Raw genomic sequence first — 25,226 nt, 5'->3', positions numbered from 1 at the left:
ACCAGGGTCACAGGGATCTGCTGGAGCCTATCCCAGCTCTCTTCGGGTGAAAGGCAGGTCACCAGTCCATCACAGGGCCACATGGAGACAAACAACGTCACACACTCACACTCACTCCTATGGGCAATTTAGAGTCACCAATCAACCTGACATACATGTTTTTGGATTGTGGGAGGAAACCAGAGTACCTGGAGAAAACCCACACAAGCACAGGGAGAACATGCAGACTCCACATAGAAAGGCTTTTGCTGACCAACATACATGAAAATACAGACGTTTTAGGCTTTCTATTAAATGCAAAATATGGGTCAAAGGTTTTAACACAAGTGTCTGTGTATTCGCCTGACTGTACATTGCTAATAAGATTGTGGTTCACCTGAGATCATATCCAGAAATAAGTGTGTGTAATAAAGTATCTATCTATCTATCTATCTATCTATCTATCTATCTATCTATCTATCTATCTATCTATCTATTCTTGATTTTTCTGTAACATACATACTGAGGTACAGTACAGTACAGTATTCTGCAGCATGACAGTGTTCTCAAACTTACAGCCTGAGTCATTAAGAACTATTTTCAGGGTAATAATGAGTCCTGCAGCAGATAGTGTGGCCCCACATAGGTCTGATCTGGGATTACATGGTGTGACAGAAGGCACTGAGACATCCTAAATCTACAATAATGTAACAAGATGCTTACAACAGTATAACCGTTGAGTTTTCTGAGGAGCACTTGTGCTGTTTTAAAGGCAAAGGGTGGTCAGATTGATTTGATCTAGATTTTTCTGTTCACTGCACTTTGTATGAAGTTCACATATAATTCAGAACTTTAATGGCATTAGTTTGAATGCATTCCCACTTTTAGTCTGTAAAACTAAATAAAAAAATAGCTGTAAACTCAATTGTTAGAGCAATGAAAAAAAAATCGATTTATTGCTAAAACCAGGAAGGGGGTTTCAGCGCTATTGGCAGATTAAAACCTGTTTTGCAGTTGCACTAATACAATATTACTTTAATTCCATCGTCCCTGGTTTCTCAAACAACATCTCCTAAACTTTTAAACGCGTATAATCGCCTTGTTTGCAGCCGAGGCCACTCAACCTGAAAAGTTGCAGCAATGGGTGCCGGGTCGATACACGCCCAAAGAAGCAAGCAGGATGACTGACGTGTCACACAGCCAATCGGCGGCGAGGTGGGCGGGATTTCCGGTGACATTGACAAATCAGTAATGGCGACACATATGTCAGCAAAACAACACCGAGTGGGAGTGAACTTACGGACAGCAGTCATATTTTGAAGAAAGATTATTGTGTTTTCATCTAATTGTGAGCTGATATCGTTCAGCCGAAAGGTAAATCGACTAACGACGCTTCACATTAGATTATTAGTGACATGTAACTGCTCAGCAAACTGCTAACTGTCCAAACTTTCTGACAGGTACATAGATCGCCAGCCGGAGTAGCTAGCGGGCTAGTTGCTAACGTTGCGCTAGTTAGCCGTTAGCCAAGTTCCGTAACGGTCGGGCGAAGCAGACAAAGCTAAAAAACACCTTAAATATTTGTTCCTCGTAACCACCGACTTCTAAATTTAACATAAAAGTTTGATTTTGTGTCTAGAAATGTCGCTGGGACCGTATCATGAGCTTGACTTTCATCTAAACTTTGATTTTGACTGCATATCCGTGATGGCCACCGGGCTTGGGGGAAGCCATTAGTTCTGCAGAGGGGTAGTTACCGAGCTAACTAGCGGCCGAAATAACGGGACTGTGGGCCTCCTTACAAAGTCTATATCTCTTCCTCTCATTGATCATTGATTTATTTAGACCCCTGTTTCAGCGCAGCTTTGTTTTAAGCCTTACTTTTGCTGGAAATGCGTCGTCAGCAATGGTAAGAATCGTGATTACTGTATTGACATCGTTAATTTAATCAGTATGAGTGATCGTATAGTAAACGATATATTTGCGGCTGTATGTTTGAGAGAGTGTCAGTTTCTGGTTTGATAGAGAGAAGTGGTCACATTGATTGATCCTGATAACAGTTAACACCAAGGTCTGCAGTCCCCACTGTTACTGCAGCTCTGTGTCAATGCTGTGCACTGTAAATAAAGTGAGGATGCTTTCACAAATAATTGCACTGAAATAAAGTGAGGATGCTTTCACAAATAATTGCGTGAATGAGTTAACTTCTTACAAAATACAATAAACAGAGAAGATCTGAATTAAATCGTTATTTGGTGGGAACACACTTTTCCTTTAAAACAGCATCAATTCTCTAAGCTACACTTGGAGAACTTGTGGATTTAGGCGGCCTCAGGGTCCTCTGTCTCTGGGGTCTAGAGATCATAGCATCTCTTGCAGGACTCCTTTTTCTTGTCTCTGAAGATAGTTCTTTATGACTCTGTATGTTTGAGCATGTTCTCATGCTGCAGAAGGAATTTGGGACTGTTCAGAGGACCCCTTGATGGTATTGCCCGATGGATAATAAACCAAAGTACCTGAACTCTTGCACAGTACAGTGTACAGTATATTATGGTTGATTTAAGGTTTATGATGCTGGTCCGTAATAAGGCTTGAAAGTTGGTTTTGTACAGAAAGATGCATTTAAACATATCAGATCTTAAGATGCACACACTGCTGATATGAAGTGATGCCTGTTATTTAAGAATTATTTGGAGGTTTTTGCCTTTATTGACAGTAAACAGAGAGTTATGATAAGATACAGAATGAATTTGGGACCAGGCAGAATCCCTCACTAAGAATGTTTGTCTTGGGTTCAACATTGTTGCATTACTTTTATTCTCAGCAATGTTTATATGTGTTCTTATCATCTTTCATGACTAAAAGATTTACAGGCACACATTCTGTACATACACACAATAAAATAGTTAAAACTGTATGAGGGAATAATGGTCCATTACAGTAAATGACAATCTGTAACCCCTAGCACACAGGAAATGTTATATGTATTTTATCTTAAATTGCTAAATACAAACAAAAGTGATTTGTTGATTAAATATGTTTAAACAAATGAGCAGTGTAGAGAAACAATAATAATACAACACAGAAGTTTATGGTTCACCTGAGTTTTAGCACAAATGTCACATTAAGCGTATACACCTTTGTACATTAAAATGATATGGAACTTGTATTGTTTTCATGGTAATAACATCATGTCCTTGATTTTTTGCACAGAGCTGTCTGGTTTCTATCCAGCAGTTCAGTAGATGTCCACCCCCTCAGATACATCAGGTGGTATGTCCCATCCTGGCCCTTCTCCGGGGGCAGGTCTGTCCCCAGGCCCCATCTTAGGCCCCAGCCCTGGACCAGACCCTTCACCAGGCTCTGTACACAGTATGATGGGACCCAGTCCTGGACCTGGAACACCTAATGCACCTCATGGCATGCAGGGCCAGGGTCAAACTGATTACTCTCAAGATAGCATGTATCCTCTGCACAAGGTACAGTGAACTTTTAATATCAACACTTTGCTGACATTACAAATGTTTTAATAAATGAAAGTCAATTAAAACTGAAAAATGAAAATTTACACCAAAGAAATCAGTTTAAAAAGTAGTCAATCTACACTCATCAACTTTTGACAGAGTTATGAGATAAGCTTATTAGAAGGAGACATTTGGTTCTGTTCTGTCCAAGTAGTAGAACATCAATAATATTTTATATAGTATGTAGTGTGTTTATGGACAGATCATCACAGTCGTCATTTTTCTAGATGTCAGATTTGAAACTATAGTTTGAATGGAAGTAGGCTGTATACAAAGAAATTATGGATCTTTTCATTAACTTTTTTACAGCCCATGGAGGGGATGAATGATAAGACCATAGTAGACGCAATGCACTTTGGTCACATGAAAGGTGTCGGGATGAGATCTTTGCATGGTGGTATGGGGCCTCCGCAGAGTCCCATGGACCAGCACAGCCAAGGTAAATTATTTCTATAATTGAAATGAAGAGCAGTAAGCTCTCCAAACGGGCAAATGTAAGTATGAGAGTTTAATATAAGTTGTGGTAGGCAGACTTTTTGCCTTGTTAAAACAGTCCCTCTTCACTGATTGCATATGTTTAAATATTATAAGCAGATCAACCAAATTGCATTTACTTTTTCTCAAATAATCCTCAACAGAAAAAAAGCAAAGATTAGTGATATGTCAGAAATTCAATTCAGTTCAAGAGCACATGGTTTCTGGTATTCTGTCTTGTTAGGAACTGCTGCTTTAAAAATGTACATGTGAATTTTGGGTTCGTTAAAAACATTAAAACGCCTTCCTGTCTATTGTAGGATACATGTCCCCCCATCCATCCCCCATGGGCGTCCATGAGCATGCTTCCAGCCCCATGTCGGGAAGTGGAGGTGGTGGGGGACCCACACCACCCCACATGCCTCCCTCACAGTCTGGCCCCATGATGCCCATGGATCCCCAAGGAGGAATGTCCAACATGGGACGGGGACCTTCTGCTTTCAGTCCTGTGCAACTGCAGCAGCTCAGAGCTCAGATCCTGGCCTATAAGATCCTGGGTCGTGGACAGCCCCTGCCTGAAAACCTCCAGTTGGCTGTTCAGGGAAAAAGGAGCTTACCCACAATGCAACAGCAGCAGCAGCCACCACAACAGCAGCAACAGCAGCAACAGCAACAGCAGCAACAGCAACAACAACAGCTGCAGCAACAGCAGCAGGCACCTGGTGCTAGTCCTTACAACAGGGCTCCTGGTAAGAAGAGTTTCACAGTTGTCTAATTTGATAATGCATGCTGTGTATTGTGAGTCAGTGAATCTGTACTGTACAAGACTCTCTTGTAAAAGTCCAAGGGCTCTTAAGATTAAAGGTCAAACATAAACATAACTAGATAATTATGTAGTGTTTCATCAGCTGTCATGTTGCATCCCCAAACCATAAACCATTATCATTTCATATTTGATACATACATTAGATAATGTTTTGGGGCTATGGCTAATGGATATTTTTAATCACTCATTAGTCTACTGATTTAGTAATTGAATAATGTTTAAGTCTATAAAATGTCACAAACTAGTAAAAAAACACTCATTAAAATCTTGTAGAACTCAAGTTGACATATTTAAATAAATAATTTTGACTAACAAAAGTCCAGAATCTAAATATTTATCAACTTTCCAACAATGTAAAACAGAAAAGCAGGAAATTTAGAAACAGGAAACTGTTAATGTGTATCACAAGCAAACAAACAGGACAATAAAAACACTTTCGTCAGCCTGTAACTACCATCCCATCACAGGCTCACATTATCTGTTTAAATCACAAAAATGGCTCAGAAATTGAAAATAAAACTGGGCTGTGTATAGAGACAGATGTGCAATTAAAAAAAAATATTTTGTTGAAAGGTATGTCATTGGCACCTGTCGGTGGACCTCAGTCAAGTCCTTGCCCAACCCCAGCAATGCAAGGTCACAGTCAAAGCACAGGACCCAAGCCTTGGTCTGATGGTAAGTACTGTAAAAGTGTGTATGATTGTGTATATTGTAGCGCAGCTGGGCTGAAGGATGAACTGTAGGTATGAGCTTCAGCCATGATGAGCTGCATTAACTTTGACTTAGGATCCATCTTGTCATTCTACACATGAAAATCCAGCGTGTGAATGAAAGTGAAAGGTTTGACTCACTTCAAGCTATACCTCGCTGTTTGATATATAGTCTTACATCAGATTCTCTTTGAAACGACACTGAAGTGAATTCTTTGAAGCTGCCTGGGATAGATTGCAAAGATGCTGCAATCCAAGGCTGACTTCAAATATAATGAAACTAGTGCTAGTTTGAAGATGCTGCATTATTTCCCACCTTAAACTCAGTTATTTACTGTATGTTGCAACGTATCTACTCAGCTCACTGTGGACAGGGTTAGGGTTAGGGTTAGGGTTAGGGTTAGGGTTAACCACCCTACAGTTTTCTCTCCAAGCCAGTAACAAATTGAACTTCTGAAGAGCAAGACCTAAATCCTTATGGGCAGATGTACAATATAGAGACCCACACACATTAATATTAATGGAAATTTGAGCAAAATATTAAATAAATATTAAAGTAAAATAAATTGCCAGTAGGATGAGACATTTAGGCCTGTGAGTCTTCCCAATTAGTTTTTTCTCCTGTTGCATTACAAATCTATTCTTTGATTTCTTAGTGTTTGAAGTAGGTTTTAGTATTCTTTTATCTAACCATTGTGTGTAATCATTAGATATTATGCCAGGGGTAAAGGATTTTTATTAATCTCAGAACGTTCCCAGTTCTCTGTAGCTTTTTATCACTACAGTATTTACTCAAACCAACAGGTTCTTTCCAGGTCTCTGCATCAGTCACAGGTGGAATTATCCTGTTTGTGATTTTAGACATGTCTGTATCAACCTGCCCTACTCAGAACTGACCCAGTAATAGATCAAGTCTTTGGTCTCCAGGTCAGGGTGGTGAAAATCAACCTAACGCTCAGAAGCACCTCACCCCTACTGGCAGTGGACGCCCATCCCCTGCACCACCACAAACCTCTGCTGCACCAGCTGGACCCATGCCGGGCAGTTCAGTGACTCCTCAGCCTCCTGGACAGCAGGTGTCCCCCATGCTCCAAATGCAGCAGAAGCAGAACCGCATCACACCAGTCCAGAAGCCTCAGGGTTTGGACCCAGTGGGGATCCTGCAGGAGAGAGAGTACAGGTATTTTTCACCACTTTCACACTAGTTTCTTCAAACAGCACTGTATTAAAATGCTTACTGCACATACTGTGTAATTCATGAACAATTCCTGCCTTTATTACCTCTGAATATAGCATCCTCTGGTCCTACATATACCACAAACAACCATTAAACCATTATGTCTTTTGGGAAACATAGTTGGAACACTAACATGATAAAACATGATCTGTGTTTTACTTGAAGACTTTTGGGTCTTTGGAAGTACATAGAATGCACAGTGTAATTGATTTGTCAAGAAAATGCTTTGTGTATTGTGAAGTCTGATACTTTATCCATTTGGGAAGTTTTTTCACGAGTCAGATGGGGTGAAAGTACGTCTGTATGTGATGGAAGAACCTTGCACACAAACATACTAGAGGCCCAGTAGCACAAAGGGAGAGAGAAAGAGATGGATGTTCAACCTCTGGAGTACCATATCCTGTTGTCTGAACTGATTTAATTTGGTTCTGAGCTGTGAAGAAAATTTTACCTAGCTCTTATTAAGTCTTATCCAGTCAGATTAATGTCATGACTTCTACAGAAAATCAAATCAAGGTCCTGACACAAAAGATTGCTTCCAGATTTTTGGAGTGAAGTGCAGGTCTCAACTTTAATGGCTTACCTGTAACTTAATCATGTAGGTTGGAGCCACTCTGGCCTTTGGTGAAGGTGCTGTGCATACACAATCACAGCTCAGTGTTATCCCCTGAGATGTCAGCCCACAAGCTGTATCATTTTCTGATGCAGATGGCTGATGGAGACAGAATAGCTCTGAGGGCTCAATCTTCCTCTGACCCTAAGGCTTGTATTTCTTCACATGACTTCAGGGCTGTTTTAATGAGCTCTTTTTTCTGTTCTTAGCTCACCATTGACAATTGTATTGATCAAGAAATGTTTAGAGACTAGAGAGAGCTGACCTGTCTTCACTTTATCTGCACAATTAAACCATGTGAACATATAGAACCTCTGTGAGACTCTTTGAAAAAGCAGCCACATTTAATAGTGCTACACTGTAATCAACATATAGGGCACCCAGACATTTGTATAATCAAAAGTGGTGAGTTATGCTTTGTTCCCCTTGGGTTAGTGTGAGGTGAGGTAAGCTACAGGGGAGTACTACAAAAATGTAGTGGTTAGTATTTCTAAATGGACAAAGCTTGTGTTAAAGTAATGAACTCAGATCATGCATCTTAGATGTCAGGACATTGAAGTATTGGAGAGGGCCAACACTTGTCAGTACCATATCATAGAAATCACATTTATATGCAACTAAATAGTCCCCCAGTTGTGGTTTTACTCTTTCCCTAACCTTCACCCAGGTCTGTTTAATAATGTTGTTGTCACTATGAACACGATCTGTTGAGTAAACTGTTAGTTTCAGGTATGGAATTACACTATACAATAAACAAAATACAATTTTGACCGCCACAGCATTGACATCCACAAACACTGCCAGTAAAGACTCTGCTGCCATTCACAAAATAAAAGCCCCCTCTGTCCCCCTCACCATCTGTTACTGCTGACAAAGTATCATCCATCCCATCCTGCTCTTCTGCTGCCTGTTTTCTCACCAAGCTGTCTGTCGGCAACGAGTATTGCACAGACTGCTTCAAAAATAATTGATCTCCCAACACCTAACTTCTCAGATATCTGTAACAGAGCCACCACCTGCATGGCACTGTAGCACATAACCCTGCACACCCCCTCAGTACATTTTCCACTGTGCTCCCATGCAGGAACAACACAAAAAATTACAGTTTAACTGATGTTTTGTCCCCTCTGCTGTAGATGTTCTAATTTCCATCACCTGCTAAATACATGATCAGACTAAGTATTAGTCTTTTTGTTGGCATGTGTATGAAACTTTCGTACATACTGTAAATAATTGTATGTCTCTGCTTTGGAGCCAAGAGTCACAAAAATTACTATAAAAACAGTTTATTCCTTATCTGATCTTTCTAGAATGCACTTTCTAGTCCAGTTTATTACAGTCTGACTGTATTCTTTAGATTGCAGGCTCGGATTGCACATCGAATTCAGGAACTGGAAAGCCTGCCAGGCTCCCTGCCTCCTGACCTGAGGACAAAAGCCACAGTGGAGCTTAAGGCACTGCGTCTGCTCAACTTCCAGCGGCAGGTACACAAAAGCTACCATGTATAATTCATTAGTTTACTGTGACTGTACCAATATTGAAGAAAAACGTTTTTATTATCACCGCATTTCCTTTAATGCATATAATTGCACTCCACAGTCTTGATTCATATTCATTGTATCTACTCAGAAGGTGTTAGTTTAGGCCCTCAGGGAGTTTTTTTCATGGACTGTTTTCAGACAGGTTGAGCCAAAAGGGTTGAAAGAGTGATGTTATGCTTTTCATTTATAGTAATGACATTTCATATTTCCTTACAACAGTATTTCTACCCAGTTTGGTGAGTACTGGATAATTGATGATAGGAAGTATTTGAGAAAAACGGGGGCACATTTTGTAACAGAATAACTTACAGTATATGTACAGTATTTTATATGAATCTAGATGTGATGCGTAACCTGTGCATCTCTCCAGCTGAGGCAGGATGTGGTGGCATGTATGAGGCGAGACACGACCCTTGAGACGGCCCTCAACTCGAAGGCTTACAGACGCAGCAAGAGGCAGACACTGAGGGAGGCACGCATGACTGAGAAGCTGGAGAAGCAACAGAAGCTTGAGCAGGAAAAGAAGCGCAGACAGAAACATCAGGTGAGCCACACTGAAGTGTTGGTGATGACATGCAGGGAACACCAGAGGTGTAGTTTCTGGGCCTAGGAATTAAATTAGTTTGATCTAGTTTAGTTTAAATATTGAACCAGTACAGCAGCACCATTGTTTTCCACCATGTGTTGTTCTACTTGTTCAGACTGCAATGCCATTGAACTTTATAACCAAGTATGATACCAGAGATGTTAATGCTGAATACAACTAATACTTTTTGCAGCTGCACCTGAAAAAGTTAAGACTGACTTCAGAAAATAAAAAAAGTCTTCAGCAGTTTGTTTCTTGGACATTCAAGTTGAAAACTAATTTCAACTTTGTCAGACAGCTGAAAATAGGACAGCACAGTGCTTAATGAAATTTTCTAGTGTGCCATGTTGTTGAGGTAGTGCATTTAGTTTTATGGCATATGTTTCAGGAATATCTCAACAGTATCCTTCAGCATGCTAAGGACTTCAAAGAGTATCACCGCTCAGTCTCTGGTAAAATCCAGAAACTCACCAGAGCTATTGCCACCTGGCACACCAACACGGAGCGGGAGCAGAAGAAGGAGACTGAGAGGATTGAGAAAGAGAGGATGAGGAGACTTATGGTAAGGACCTAAAAATTAAGTAATGTGTGAATAAAGGAAAGACAGCCCTAAAGAAATTTTGGATGCAGGCTTTATATTATTTAACAGCTCCAAACCACTGCTTGTGTTGCGACCTGCTTAATTCTTTACAAATGGGGTTGTGTACCTTTCATCCCACACTAAGCAATAACTGATACCAAGTTCAAATTGTGCGTGCCAAACTTTTAATTGTACAGTTCTGTGATATGTGTTGGACTAATTGTCGTGACAGTGACTCAGAACAAGTATTTGTTATGGATAGCTAAATTACCCATTTAATATGGTTAGTATTTCCACCAGCGCTCATCTGATATGTTAGCACCAGGACTAACTAGCTCCAAATGAATATGATCATGCTGTAGACAATAATGTGGTGATTGTCATCCCCAAGAAGCTCGGGCTCTCTTCCACCATTAACCTTCTGTCACCATCCCCCATTCAGGCAGAAGATGAGGAAGGCTACAGAAAACTCATTGACCAAAAGAAAGACAAGCGTCTGGCCTACCTCCTGCAGCAGACAGATGAGTACGTGGCAAACCTCACCACCCTGGTGTATGAACACAAAGCTGCCCAAGCTGCTAAAGAGAAGAAGAGGAAGCGGAAGAGGAAGAAGGTAGGAAGGGAAATGGTGAATAGTTACAGCAATTGTGTTTACACTGCTGGTCGTTTTCAAGTAGGCTCTGAAAAGCCTTTTTATCTCCAAGAGTTTTACTTTATGTTTCATTATTCAGTATTTTTCCAACAACGTGTTGGTCAGTGTTTTCCCTATCATTCCGTAAAATCCTTCTCAAGGACAGAAAGGCACAAAGCAGGTATGTGTTATGGAGTCCACTGTCCTGCACTGTGACCACTATTCTTTTGTACCTACTGAGGGCATGGCTCATCAATGATTGGCAGTAACCCAAACTGGAGACGAGCATTCAATGTAACATCAAAGGCTTCGATTGAAAGTTGACATTAATGAGTGTCAAGCGCAGGAGGAAAACCAGACCATAATATCAGTGTTTTTCCTTTGTTGTTGATCCGAAGCGTCCTCCAGAATGACAATGTGGTTATTGTCCAAGATCACATGGTCCTTTTACAGCCTGACCGATAAGTCTGCGTGCCAATACAAGAAGCTGATATGATCTGTTAAATGTTAGATGTTAGATAAATTGGTATCAGCATAAAATGACAAATACAAAAAAAAGATGAATCCTTCAGTGTTATACCTGAGTGATGTTATACCTGAGTGCCATTCAAGTTCTTTTCGTATCCTGTTCAGTATCACTACAAGTTTAATTTCAAACTGCATGTCAAGCTGTGTTGGAGAGGATGACTGGAAAAATACACCAAAGCAAAGAATAGGGGAAATCTTTGCTAATGCTATATTTTTGGGGAATCACAAAAGGTATCAGGCGATATATTGGTGTATCAGGTTTTAAAATCAAATATTGGAATCCCTATCAGTTTTAAAAAATCTGTATCGGTGAGACTCTAGTGATTTAATGTGATAAAAGGGTCTCACATTCAGCAGCCTGAGAATAGACCACACCTCACATAGTTTCACACCTTCTCCTACAGAGGCAGAACTAATCATTGAACTCATCTGGTGTTATCTTTGTAATAAACACCAGCAGACTCTGAGCTGTTCATGATGTTTGGTGTGCCATTTGTACATAACCATTTTATGGTATAGAATAACAGTATTTGTAACAATATGGCAGCTGACATTTTTTCTGTGTTTGACATCTAGAAGTTGGATGGAGATGGTGAAGGTACCAGTGGTCTTGGACCAGATGGAGAGGTAAGCTGCAGTGTTTAAGGCAAGGCAGCTAGGCTATAATCCACACTTCTTTAAGACAGTGCTTCTAATGACATCTCTAAACAACCTTCTTTATATTATTCTGAAGTCTAGGTGATGATATATCAGTACCATGTTCACAACTTGTTTCTGTTACCCTAAGGTCATTTTTGCAGTTTTATCCAACATTTAAAGTTTCAAATAAATTTACACATGGCTTTAATTTTGTCCTTTGTCCTCTAAGTGTATTTAACTTTAAAGCAAAACTGGTTGATATTCATTGCTCTCCCACTTTGACTAGTGCTTGTGCAGTGGCTGCTGTTAAACCAAACATACACTCCCCCAATTCTCAAAATGTGCTGTGGCTGAAATATCTGAACATCAGATCAAACGAACAGTAATTATCCTTTCGCAGTCAGACAGCACCCCAGGTAATAGTAGAGCTGAAGCAAATCAGACATCTTATAAATAATGCAAAAAAATTCAATAGAAATCTTCAATGTTTGTCCTGATTCACATCTTCCAACAGCTTTTAATTGTATTGTTCTCCTCTGTGTTCCATCAGAGAGATACATTAAGGCCCTCAGGGCCAATTTTGCAAGAAAAGAATCTCTGATCAATATCCCTGTGGTTGTTAATTTTTAAAGAGGCCTTTAAAAGTCCCAAATGTTGAATTCTTATGGGGTCATGATGGGTTTGGGAGTAGGATTTATTATCGCCACCTCATTTTCAATATTATTTAAATGCATGGTTCAGTGAAGCAAAGGGAAAACACAGGTGCATCTGAATTTCCCAGGTTTATTTCTTTCGTGTATTTACCAGATATGCATTCTGTCGGTTTTTCTGTGAATACCTTGTTTTCCCTCTAACACTCTATGCTACTGCTGCTTATGTATAATCCTCCTGTCTGCTACACAAATGATCTTTTCTCTATTTGCTATTTTTTTTAATCATATGCATACTTGGACAATTAAAGTTATTGTATTTCATGGTTATATCTGACAGAGCCTAAGATCATATATTTTAGAACATATATTTTCAAAATTGAATGATTATTGAAGGACAATGTTAAAAACGTTAACATTGCTTAAATGTTAACGGAACGTTAAATGGAACGACATGAGGTCCATTTGATTCACGCTTGTGGTTTGTTTGTTCTGCAGCCCATGGATGAAAGCAGTCAGATGAGCGAGCTGCCCGTCAAAGTGATTCAGACAGAGACGGGGAAAGTTTTGCAGGGAACTGATGCTCCCAAATCCAGTCAGTTGGAGGCTTGGCTTGAAATGAATCCTGGGTAAGGAGGCATATTATTGCACAGTACTGTTTTCAAACTCTGATATCTCTTTCAAATGAAGGTGTTGTTTGTCTTTTTGGCAAGATTTATTAAGTCTACTTCAGGAGTTTCTGTTGGTGGAACTTTTTCTGTTCAGCCATTACTACTGCTTGTAACTAATTTGTTGATTTTATTTATTTTTTTAATAACCAACCATTGTTACTAATGGCAGAAACACAGAAATCTTGCTTGCCAAATGATTTCTCTTAGAAAAGAGCATTTCTTTAGTGCTTTCCTTAAAGTTGCAATTAAGTCCTCAACAAGCGGCTCCTTTTCTGTCCACAAGCTTAAACTGTAATTAAACACTCCCTAACACTAGTCACACTGTGCTAACAATCTACATGTTACATGGACGAATGCTTTACACTGCAGTAAAAGTTGCTCCAGATATTCTAGATCACAATATTGCCTATGTTTTCAAACACTCAACCTTACACATATTTGTCCTCAAAGCGAAATCCATGAAAATGGCTACACTTAAAGTTACAAGTTCTTTGTGCTTTTAAATATTGTATACTTTGCTTAAGTTGAGCGAGGACTCAATTGCCATCCCTAACAAGGTGATATTCCCTTACCTTCCTATAAATGAGGCTTCTGCTTGTTATGGCATAAGTTGTGCTGAAGGTGTAAATGTGAGAGTCATAGCCTGTCATGACTCCATTTCTCTGTATTTCCCTTATTTTTCTCTTCCTGACGGTTTCACCTTTGAAAACCAGATATGAAGTCGCCCCACGGTCAGACAGTGAGGAGAGCGGCTCAGAGTTTGAGGAGGAGGTCAGTGGGTTTCACTTTAATAAACTTCAACAGTGGATTATTTCAGCTCTTCTTCCGTCCCCTGTGATTAGAAGGGTTTTTTTTACATATCTGTCAGATCAACTGCACATGTACATACTCACTCTAAACACATAAAATCCACCAGGGGGCTGTAGCTGTACACAGTGGTGTTGCTATGTTTTTGTTTCATCTCCATCAGAAATACTGATCTACTTTTATTCTATTAAGTATGCTCACAGTCACCTCTGCCTTATAAGGAGGAAGAGGAGATGGCCAAGGCAGAAACAGAGGAGAAGAAGATAATTGATCCCAATGGAGACAAAGTGACTGTGAAAGCTGCCAAGAACATCATTGAGTATTGTGTTCCTTTCCACCATCTCTCCATTCAGATTTAATTGCCAGGAACTGCATTAGAAAATGGTTTTGAGTTCCAGTTCCTGGCATGGGAGTTTATTGATCTTTGTTGAAGTATTTTTACCAAATTTAAAGAAGATATTTAATATTGAATATCTATTAAATATTGTTAAAAACATGTTTTTTTTTTATCTTGAAACATTTTCAAGATTTCTCAGCACATGGAAGTCATGTGGGTGTAAGTCAAAATTATAGATACTGAAGTTGAAATAAGTGAAATAAAATAAGCAAATAAATAAATTTGATGTTTTAATCTGAGACTAAGACTTTATACTAATTATTGAAATCGGTTTTAAAGACAGTACAGTTTAGGGGTTTCAAATGCTCTCTTGCTCTCTTTCTTTTATCCATCATCAGGTCAGCTAAGCAAGACGTGGATGATGAATACAGTGTTCCTACTGGACAGACCAGCTCCCAGTCGTACTACGGTGTGGCCCATGCTGTCATCGAGAGGGTGGAGAAGCAGTCGTCACTGCTGATCAATGGCACACTCAAACAGTACCAGGTATCCACACACATACACTGACCTGCATTCACTTTTATTTTGTAGACCTTAAACATCTTTTTGCAACATTTTATTTCTCACTTTTGAACTGTGGTTGCTTTTATTTTAGATTAGTAATCCTTCAAATATATTTCATATTGAATATTTGTTACCTTTGTGACAAACAGTCTAATAAAAGAAGAAAACATTTTCACTCGGTTCACTCATTATTTCTTGTTGGTTGTTTTTGTTTTTAACAACATGACTCATGAAAAAATAAGTTTTGAAACATTTTGTAAACCTTGGATGATGAATTGTCCTTGACTTAATCACACAAAAGGGTTTTTAAATGGCAGCTGTGTCTGACACAACAATTACTTACACCAGCTGAACAGAGGTGACTGTAATGGAAAATCTGAACTGAATGGAAATCTAATTTCTATTCAAGGCATAGCTGTCAGCTATGTAAAATACATGTTATTCTCATATAAAGGGAGAAACATACAGAATACAGCAGTGGAGTGCCTAATCATCTTAATCAACCTTCAAGATTGCTGCCTGTCCATTACATTATATTCTTATTTTAATTACTGAAAATGGCAGAGAGAGTATATCATTACAGACACTGATTTGGTAATTGGTTGCTGCTTACATCTTTATTTTTTTCCAATCAGGCTGTAGTCCTAGCACTTATGGTGTGCCATATTATAGTGGAAATTGGGGGAATTTCATGTATATGATAATTGGACTGAGTTACCAACAAGAATGTTGAAAGCTGCACATTTACAGTTTTTAGTTCATTATTTGTTAATTAATGTTAGCCACAGGTAGCCTTTTCTCTAGGATCAGCTCTGCTTTTAGTTTAGTTAACTAACAAAGAGTTAGTAATTGGTTGGCCAGTGCCCTTTTCTGCTGCCGGTGCCCTGCTGTACTTGCTGGTTTTTCATACTGTCTGTTGTAGATTTGGGATGTGAAATGCTTCTGTAGCAATGAGATCAAAGTGCATTTTCAAAGCTCATCTGTGAAAACCATCATATTAACTTAAAATACATCTAAAGAGCCGTGCTATTACTTGAAGAGGCAGAGGAAACACATTTAACTGGTCATTTTTTCTTTTAGGTTGTCATGGCTAAAATTAACACAAGACATTTAACAAGCGAGAGCGGAGCAGCATATTAGCCATGATGTTATGCATTTTATTCATCTGAGCCATGAGGATGGTTTCAGTTTTTCCCCTTTTGATATTCAGATTATCACACCTATGCTTTACCAATGAACTTTTGCCATTTAAAATGTTTTTTGCATAATTTTCTTTGAAATGACACTTCACTGCTCAAAGGGTTTTTGTCTTGTGATCTGTTTATGGCTTCTTGTCTGCTATGCACAGAGGGAGACGAAATAGTACTTAAAAGGGCTGTGATGTGGAGCAGGTGGAGTGGCTGATGTTTTCTTTGCAAGCATATTTTCAGGTATGTCTATATTTCTCTGTGTTATCTAGATCCAAGGGCTGGAGTGGATGGTGTCCCTGTACAACAACAATCTAAACGGCATCCTGGCTGATGAGATGGGTCTTGGAAAAACCATCCAAACCATTGCTCTTATCACCTACCTGATGGAGCACAAGAGGCTCAACGGTCCCTATCTCATCATCGTTCCTCTCTCGTCAGTACTCCTCTGCTGCTATCAATCAGGACTCATATTGTGCAGTGTTATGATGCCCTAACATTTTTTGAGCAAAGGACAGATGTACAGTGTTTAAGTCATTTTAGATTGGCACAAACCTATCAGTCATCAGTGATAGGGCTGTAAAAAAACAATCAGGAGTTCCATGTCTAATTGAAACACACATGCACGTTTGCATGAAAGAAACTCAAGTGTACACATGTTGCATCACTGGTGCTATACTTTAGCATCCAGTTTGCATAAAGTGAAAACTCTGACTGCTGAATAGACAAGTGTGCTGTGGATACACCCATTGTAGAAGGAATTATCTATAGTGTAGTACTGTATTGGTCTGACTATACAGAACAATGTGTCTGATAATATAATAACAACCCTACTCTTGCCTTCAGAAGAAACACTAAAATAGCCGTTAGGGAAACCCATAAGTCCAATCTGCCACTTTTGTGAAGTGGGGTCATTCCTAGACCTTGTTCCCTATGGTCTGAAAACACCTATTGTTAATTTTCAGTTGAAAGCATGCAAATATCTTCAGTCAGTCTTTCAACTTCACAAAATAGGTGATTTTGCTGACTGTTTTCCCACCATTATTCCCTTGACGTCTTCAAACACCTTTAAGCACAAACCACTCTAGCCTTCTCTTGCAAACAGCAGGGCACTGTCTCTCTAAGGTGACCAAGGTGCAGCTGCTGGAGTTTTAACCCGACTTCTTTAAAAAATAATAACAATGGGTTAATGCTCCAGGGTTGTTTCCAGCCTCTTTAAACGTTGCAGTTGAAAGCACCCTTAATACTCACATTTGTCTTTTATAGATTTAGAGTTCAGAATAATTCCAGTTTTTTCACGTTTCACCTAATTAGTATTTCTTTTGAGTGATAATATAGAACTGTCAGTATACAGGATTAGAATGAACAATGGGCTCTTTTTTTCTGTACTGCTTTTTGGAGTCAAACTATGCACGGTGTTAAATCTGCTTGTTAAAATGCAAAGTGAATTAATGTGGAGGAAAACCTTAAACTTCCCTCTTTCACTTATAGTTGTGTGTGGGGAAATTAAAAACAGGCAGAGATTGATCTGCCAGGGGGCCCATTTTTAAGCAAAGCCCTCTCTAAGTCTGTCATTGTGAGCTGCAATTGAACCTTTAAAGGCTGTTTCCTTTGACATTGCAAGAGATTTTTTTTTTTTTCAAATTTTTATCCAGCCAATTATTTCATAAAGTTCTCACCTTAATATGTGTCCCCTCAAGTGGCTCTTGCCTCTTTTTCTCATGTCAAACACAGAGTGACTTTAAAATCTCTCTAAATTCAGAGTAGTTTTTATATGCGTAATAATTTCCATTGATTTCATTTTTTCCAGGACTTTGTCTAACTGGGTCTACGAACTTGACAAGTGGGCACCCTCAGTGGTCAAAATTGCTTACAAGGTAAGAAAAAGTGCATTTTTAGTTTTCCATCAAAGACACATTGATTGATTGTCTTATGACAGAATGACAGAAGGTTTCTTTTTCATTGTCTCTGGCAGGGCACCCCTGCTTTGCGCCGTGGGCTCGTGCCTCAACTCCGCAGTGGGAAGTTCAATGTCTTGCTGACCACTTATGAATATATCATCAAGGACAAGCACATACTGGCTAAGGTGAAAGACAACAAAGCTCTGTCCTCTATGTACATTAGAGTCTCTGTCATGCACTTGCCATAAGTTTTCACACACTCTCTCTCAAAGCCAACTGTCCATAAATGTAGTCAGTATTTTTACCAAACTAAACCATGCACATTTCCATCCACTATTGCAAATGTTAAGTGCTAATTCATCAAGATAAAGAGCAGCATTTATTATTAGAATGTGGCAAAATGACATGATTTAAATCAGTGCTTCAAAAACTTCCTCAAATGAGCACGAGCAAAACATAAAGGAAATATGGCATTTATGTTTGTTTCATGTTTTAATTTGATAATGTTTAGCTTCACACAAATCTGATGTTTTTGCTGCTCTTTTCAGTCTCTTCAGTTGAAACTTCTGTGGATGTTTTAAGTCACATGCTTCACGTGTGTTAGTGATTTATTCACTTAGTCTTTTTCCTTTGAATGTTATCTTCAGCCAAGCATAAAAATCTTTTTGCAATATTCTTTTTTTTTTTTTTTTTTTAATTTTTCACTTAAGGTTTTTTAATGCCTAAATTGGAAATTAAAACAGGTGGAAGAAAATGCATTTTCAGAAACACACACATACTCTTAGACAGAATATCTTACATCATTTACCAGCAGATGCTTTTTTTTTATTTAAATCATTCATTTTATTTTCCAAAGCTTTCATTGCACTGATGCCCTGAGGTTTCACCACAGGTGCGAGGGCATATTTGAAACTTTTCAAGACTAACAACTTGTATTAGTGTTATACAGTATGCTGTTGGAGATGAATTGGTCATCGGTCATTGTGTGTTTTTGGTACAGTGAGCAGAGAGGCTCTAGATCTACACATATGTAGGCACATATGGCACCATACAGCAACAGACACTATAATTAAGGGCTAGCCCATCATGAGAGCTCTAGACAAACAGTTGAATCATTAAAAATGAAATTAACACCAGTGCTGAATTTAAAATGTGTGAGGTGATCTCTTTGTTTCAGTTCAACTCTGACAGCAGCAGCACTCTGTATGAGCCGTAATTGATTTATTGACTTTTCAGGGAGATCTGCTGTAGTCAATCCAGCCTGTAATCACTGAATACACAAGCTTCTGAGTTACTGAATGACAAAGAAAATGGCTGGTTCTTATTGTTCTTTTGATTATAGAAAGGTGCGTTTCTTTTATGTGACTGGAAGGTTAGACGAGAATCAGTTCCAACACAACATGATGAAGGTTTGTTTGGCAACTTGAAACTTTCTGCTGTCACTAAAACCTAATATACTATATCTTGTACGATATATTAAATGGCTAGATGCCAGATTTGTAGAAAATAAAGTGCCTGGATAAGTGGTTTAAAAACATTGTTCAAGTAATTTAATATACAAAAGAAGTTCATGAGTAATGAGTCCAATTTGTTGTGGTTCAGCTTGCAGTGTGCCTGGTGCACAGGTTTGGTGGGGGGTTCAGGGCAGCTACAGCTCATAATCAGAAGCTGTTCATGTGTCTGTCTGACATGTCTGACACAATCTGCAAGATTGTTCTGTATCCTCTGCCAGAATGTAGAAGCACTAATAGGATGTATCCCATGTTTGCTGGACACTGAGCTTGGATTGGACTGAGCAAATTCAATTGTGTAGCATTTGGTTTCAAGGCTATAAGCTTTATTCTTGGATCAGGGCTGCATCACACATTGTGTTGACATTAGTGTGCTCTGTTTGTGTACAGGTACATGCATACTGATTGAAAGGCAATTTAAATGAAAATGAGCTTAGTTCCTTAGCCCTTCATGGACCTGGCCTATAACTCGATCATAAACTCACAAACATGTAGCTATCCAAAGGAAGGAGTTATTCGGTGTGAGGTTTGTGGAAAGTCGCTGTTTAAGACTCCTACAAAATTGGTATCCAAGTATATTATACTAGTATGTTGCAGTCTCTGAGATATGCAGTCCAAGAAACTTTGAATGTGGTGCTTCTGGAATCTCATGTATAGTCAGGGATTGCTTCCAGTTGTTGACTTTAGGAATCTTAAGTGTCTAGTTTCTACTACTTAATCTTTGAAAAGAGATGGAAAAGGTTCGATGAATGGATGGTTGGAATACTATGCAGGAAATTCATGACTTGTGACAGAATTGCCTTCAAATGATTGAGCACCTTTTTCAGACGATAAGCTCAAGTATATAGGTGACTCTAGAAGTCAAAGTGGCTCCTACTTGATATTCAGCAAGTGCATGTTAGGTATGTGTTGAAGTGGCTTTGGAATATATAAAGCAAGTCCCTTAAACAGCTTGAAGATCTGAAGCATCACCTATGAACTATATTGTTCAAAATATTACTTTAAACCTTTAATTACAACATTGTTTTATAGTTTCTGTCCAAACTGCAGTATATTTAATGCAAACATGCTGTTTGATTAAAGAAGGAGTACATGAGCATATACAGGTATTACAACAAGAGAAATAAGAGCAGAAACTTCATATTTGTATGCATTAATGTTGTGTAACCTGAGGGTATTCAGTGCAGGAAATCAATGTTTTATGGTGATTTAAAAACATTTTAAATGCACATTCAGACGTAGGGCATTCACTATCCTAAAGCCTGAACATAGGGGCCAATAAATCTTTTTGCTCATACAGATCCGTTGGAAGTACATGATTGTGGATGAGGGTCACCGGATGAAGAACCACCACTGTAAGCTGACCCAGGTGTTGAACACCCATTATGTAGCTCCTCGCCGCCTCCTGCTCACAGGCACACCACTGCAGAACAAGCTGCCAGAGCTGTGGGCCCTGCTCAACTTCCTGCTGCCCACCATCTTCAAGAGCTGCAGCACCTTTGAGCAGTGGTTCAACGCACCATTCGCCATGACAGGAGAGAGGGTAAGTGCTGGGAGAATCAGCCTGGATTGTGAAGTCTGTTTCATCTTGGTCAAATATTTTCTTTTATTTAGACAGGTGTACTGCATTTGTTGTGTTTGTCTTGACTACAAGAATCACAATAAGAACAGAGCATCTAAAGATAGACAGAAAAAAGATTCAACATAAATTTTTTATCTCCTGAGGTTGTTTAATTTGATTACTTGTTTAGGTTTATTGTATACACACATTTAGCCCCCAGAAAACGTTCTGAAAAAGGATAAATTTATCTGTTATTCTGGCCTCAGGAATGTTAGAGACAAGATCAGTTACAAACTAGCATCATTATTAGTGATTCAGGGGTACTACAATATAAAATCTTTCCATGAGCACTGATAGTATTGTTATCTTTGTTCACAAAAGGTCATAGTAGGTTGAACTGTCACCTTTAGGGATAAAGAAATCTAGAAGCCCACTTTGCTGTAAACAAAAAGCAAATGCTGCTGTTTTTAAACCACGAGTCAAAGCAGCTGAAAAAAAGAAGCAAAACCGCTGCCTCATCTAGCCAGTCTCTTCACGTTATGTTTCATCCCACCTCAAGCATTCAAGCTGCTGGTTCAGTTGAATTGGCAGATATGTTTTAGGGTGGGTTCTGACTGACGAGAGTAAAATAAAGATAGTAGTTCAGCACTTTAGTCAGCTTTCCCTGCCTTTGCAGACATAGCATGAAACTGGTGGCAGGAATGTGCATCACATTGTGATGTATTCTGTCCTAATGCAGACTAGGAACCCTTTGGTGGAGACTTGCTCAATATTACTGCCAGTGCTCCACATGGTGCCTTTAATATAACTGGGCTCACCATTGGCCAAAAACGTCTCAAGCAAACACGACTGTTTGAGTAGTCACACAAATTGTTATTGTATAATATACCTTTCCTTATGTATTGTATTTTGGTCACTGCAGTTTTAATAACATGTGACACTGCTTTCATCTAAGCACCCAGTATGCAGAACAGCAGTGTGTGGTGTCATCACATATACTTTGTGATGTGTTTAGGTTGATCTGAATGAGGAAGAGACCATCCTGATTATTCGGCGTTTGCATAAAGTGCTTCGCCCTTTCCTGCTACGCCGACTGAAGAAAGAGGTGGAGTCTCAGCTGCCAGAGAAGGTGAGATTGAAACCAAACATTTCTAATTTGATATGATGTAGCACATTTACATTTGCTGCATTGTTGGCCTTGCTGAAAACCTACATTACTGTTTTTAATGGCTAAATTTGTCTGTGTTTGTGTAGTAAACGTTGGTATGATTAGCAACATATTTTTTATGTGTAAAGTATAATCCACAATAAGCCTTACCAAAAAAATGTCCTGTGGTGTGTTTAATAACTAACTTCTGCACAGTGTGTTCTTACATCATGGACCCAGGTGTCTTTTCTTGCTTAGTTCATGGTCAGGTACGACTGATTCCCACTGGTATTTGGCACATTGGCACCGTCTTTGCCAACCTTGAAAACTGCATCCTTCTTTAATAAACAGTTGAAGCTGTAGCCTTCTAACTAGTAACCACTAGTTTTCCACCTTCAAGTATTAATTAGAAACAGTGGAGAGATGACTGTATCAGCTGTGCAGTTATCTGAAAAATAAAATCCACCTTATAAATCTTGTTAAGAGCCATTTCTCAAAAGCAGTGTAACTGACCAACTGTAGAGAATAATTAGAGATTCTTGGACCTGCAATAGGAGCCAAAAGCTACAATTTGAATGTAAGTTTTTATTATATATCCTCATGTTTAAATCTAGAGGGAGATGGTGTCTAAAAAAATATAAATGAACTGACACAAAAATTAATTTTAAAAACCAGATTTGTAAGTTTCTGTCATCATCCTTCTTTCCTAACTTTCCTGATATTGGTCTGTTCTAAAACAGAACTTATCTCCTCTATGTATCTCCTCTTTTATTTATGGTAAATATATTGTTAGCTCCACAAGGTCTAATACAGTACTAATGACAGAATACAGTAGATGATGTTCTTTTCTCATGTTAGGCCTATTATGAGCTGAGGAGTAATGTCTACCTTCAGTGACAACTGCCTCAGTCATGGTTTACTTCCTGAACTGTCACCCACCCTGGAACAAGAATTATACAGGGCAATGAGCTGACAGATGACGAATGATTCCTGCATGTTACACTTGATTTTTATACTGAAAGTCAGTCATTACTGAGAAACTGCGTGCGGACTCTTTACTTATTGAAATTCAATTTCTGAAAGTAGTGACTTGCATAGGCTGAGCTTCACTGCTTCTCTCAACATTTTGATTCACTGTTTCACTCAAACAGTGTTTTTATTGTCATTCACACAGGTGGAGTATGTGATAAAGTGTGACATGTCTGCCATACAGAAGGTTCTGTACCGCCACATGCAGAAAGGCATCCTCCTCACTGATGGATCAGAGAAAGACAAGAAGGTAAATATACTGAGACCCCTGTGGCTTCACTGTACGACTGCACTTTTATCAGTGTGTGTCATGCTGACAAACTGAGCTATGTGACTTAGGGCTCGGTGATGTTTACTGATGTTTATCAGAACAGTAAAAGTAAAAAATGTTGTAAAAATGTAGCTGCAGTTGCCGTGTGCAAAAAAAAAAAAAAAAAAACCACACTAAGAAATGAAACTATATACTGTGTTTGCTGAATGTGTGAAATTTTAGGCTCTGAAGTGATGACACTTCAAAAATAAAGATCTGAATAGTTCTTTTTTTTTCTTGACATCACAGAAGGTGAAATACACAGAAAAAAGTTAAATCAGTATTTTCTGTGATCACCTTTTACAACAGCAACAGTTTTCTTCAGTCTCCTCAGTTTTTCCTAGTCCTTAACAGTAGAGTGGGTACCGAGACCCGGTATTAAACAAACCCCGGGGCAAAATTTTGGAAGACCACAATATCCAGCACCGTTAAGCTCCAGCCTTAACGGTGCTGTTATCGATATTGAAGTAGTCATGTTAAATGCCCGTGTTGGTCAAATATCTGTGTATTTCTACTATTCGCACAGAAAATGAGACACCTTTCTCAGCACTTCACTCTGACTACCTGTCTGCTGTGTCTGTAAGTGAAGGGCAGAGAGGCGGAGCTGTTGTTCACACACACGTGACGTAGCCCACATTCGCAGCAGCAGCAGACACATTGACGCAAGCTCAAGGATGGAGGAGAGAGCTGTGTGTTTCAAAATGTGGCCCTACTTCTCAAAAATTGATGCTGACACTGTACACTGTCACAAGTGTAACAAGGGCAATTCATGTTCTAAATTTCTTTCTTCCTCAAACAGTATCGATAAGAGCACAGGTAAAATAATTGATCGATAAACAGTATCGATAAGAGTAGTAGTAGCGTTAAAAACGATACCCATCCCTACTTAACAGACAGGTTGTTCCAGCATCCATCTCCACCACGAAGGCCACGCCATCTCTTGCAGGACTCTTTGTTCATCTCTGAGGATTGTTCTTTGATTCTCTGATTCTCACTGCATGATTGAGCTCGCCATGTTAGAAGGAAGTTTTGAAATAAATTACGCAAAATCAGTTTCTAGTGTTCAAAGGAGTAATCAAACACTCACTTAATATTACTGGTAATGAAAACTGAGCTTGTTGTAGTTTTAAAGCCATTGAATAATCTTTAATTGATATTTTAACAAGAATGTGAATGCAGTGTGAGGCGATTGTTCACCCTGATGAAACCACAGAGAAATATCAGCTAAATCTGTAGCTTCCCTTGCCTTTACACAATTCATAGCTTACTGACTCCAAATAATTGGTAATATACAGTAGGCTCTGTATTTTTGTGGATTTTGTGTTCAGTGGCCCCCAAGTGGCAAAAGAAAAGTTATTGCATGTCTAAATACACATTAAGATAGAAATCATTGTTATGATCTGGAAATTAATTTACTAATACTCCTCTACAGGGCAAAGGAGGAGCAAAGACCCTGATGAACACCATCATGCAGCTGAAGAAGATCTGCAACCACCCATACATGTTCCAGCACATTGAGGTGAGTTCTGCTGGGTTTCCATGCACTTGTTTTTATTGTGCATGTTCATTTTGGAAAAAAAAAATATCTAAAGAGAAATGAAAAAATCAGAAAATAAAAAAAGAAAAACAATTTTAAATATTCTTAATTTGTCTGACACAAAATGTATAATTGACACAGACTTA

General features: G+C 38.9%; 1 protein-coding gene across 1 annotated transcript in view; it reads left to right on the top strand.

Moving 5' to 3' along the window:
- Positions 1-3,224: 3,224 nt before the first annotated feature.
- The window catches only part of smarca2 (SWI/SNF related BAF chromatin remodeling complex subunit ATPase 2), a 43,472-nt gene continuing 21,470 nt past the window's right edge, over positions 3,225-25,226 (top strand). The window contains exons 1-21 of the mRNA XM_026320721.1: positions 3,225-3,458; positions 3,813-3,942; positions 4,298-4,726; positions 5,377-5,478; positions 6,441-6,693; positions 8,721-8,847; positions 9,275-9,448; positions 9,879-10,052; positions 10,513-10,683; positions 11,806-11,856; positions 13,017-13,147; positions 13,903-13,960; positions 14,218-14,315; positions 14,732-14,879; positions 16,357-16,520; positions 17,895-17,961; positions 18,060-18,170; positions 20,797-21,039; positions 22,073-22,186; positions 23,379-23,483; positions 24,976-25,062. Coding sequence (XP_026176506.1) covers positions 3,225-3,458; positions 3,813-3,942; positions 4,298-4,726; positions 5,377-5,478; positions 6,441-6,693; positions 8,721-8,847; positions 9,275-9,448; positions 9,879-10,052; positions 10,513-10,683; positions 11,806-11,856; positions 13,017-13,147; positions 13,903-13,960; positions 14,218-14,315; positions 14,732-14,879; positions 16,357-16,520; positions 17,895-17,961; positions 18,060-18,170; positions 20,797-21,039; positions 22,073-22,186; positions 23,379-23,483; positions 24,976-25,062 — 3,171 coding nt within the window. The remainder of the gene's footprint in view (positions 3,459-3,812; positions 3,943-4,297; positions 4,727-5,376; positions 5,479-6,440; positions 6,694-8,720; positions 8,848-9,274; positions 9,449-9,878; positions 10,053-10,512; positions 10,684-11,805; positions 11,857-13,016; positions 13,148-13,902; positions 13,961-14,217; positions 14,316-14,731; positions 14,880-16,356; positions 16,521-17,894; positions 17,962-18,059; positions 18,171-20,796; positions 21,040-22,072; positions 22,187-23,378; positions 23,484-24,975; positions 25,063-25,226) is intronic.

Source organism: Mastacembelus armatus, chromosome 9, assembly GCF_900324485.2.
Source record: "Mastacembelus armatus chromosome 9, fMasArm1.2, whole genome shotgun sequence".
NCBI lineage: Eukaryota > Metazoa > Chordata > Actinopteri > Synbranchiformes > Mastacembelidae > Mastacembelus > Mastacembelus armatus.
This window is presented reverse-complemented; position numbering and strand designations above follow the sequence as displayed.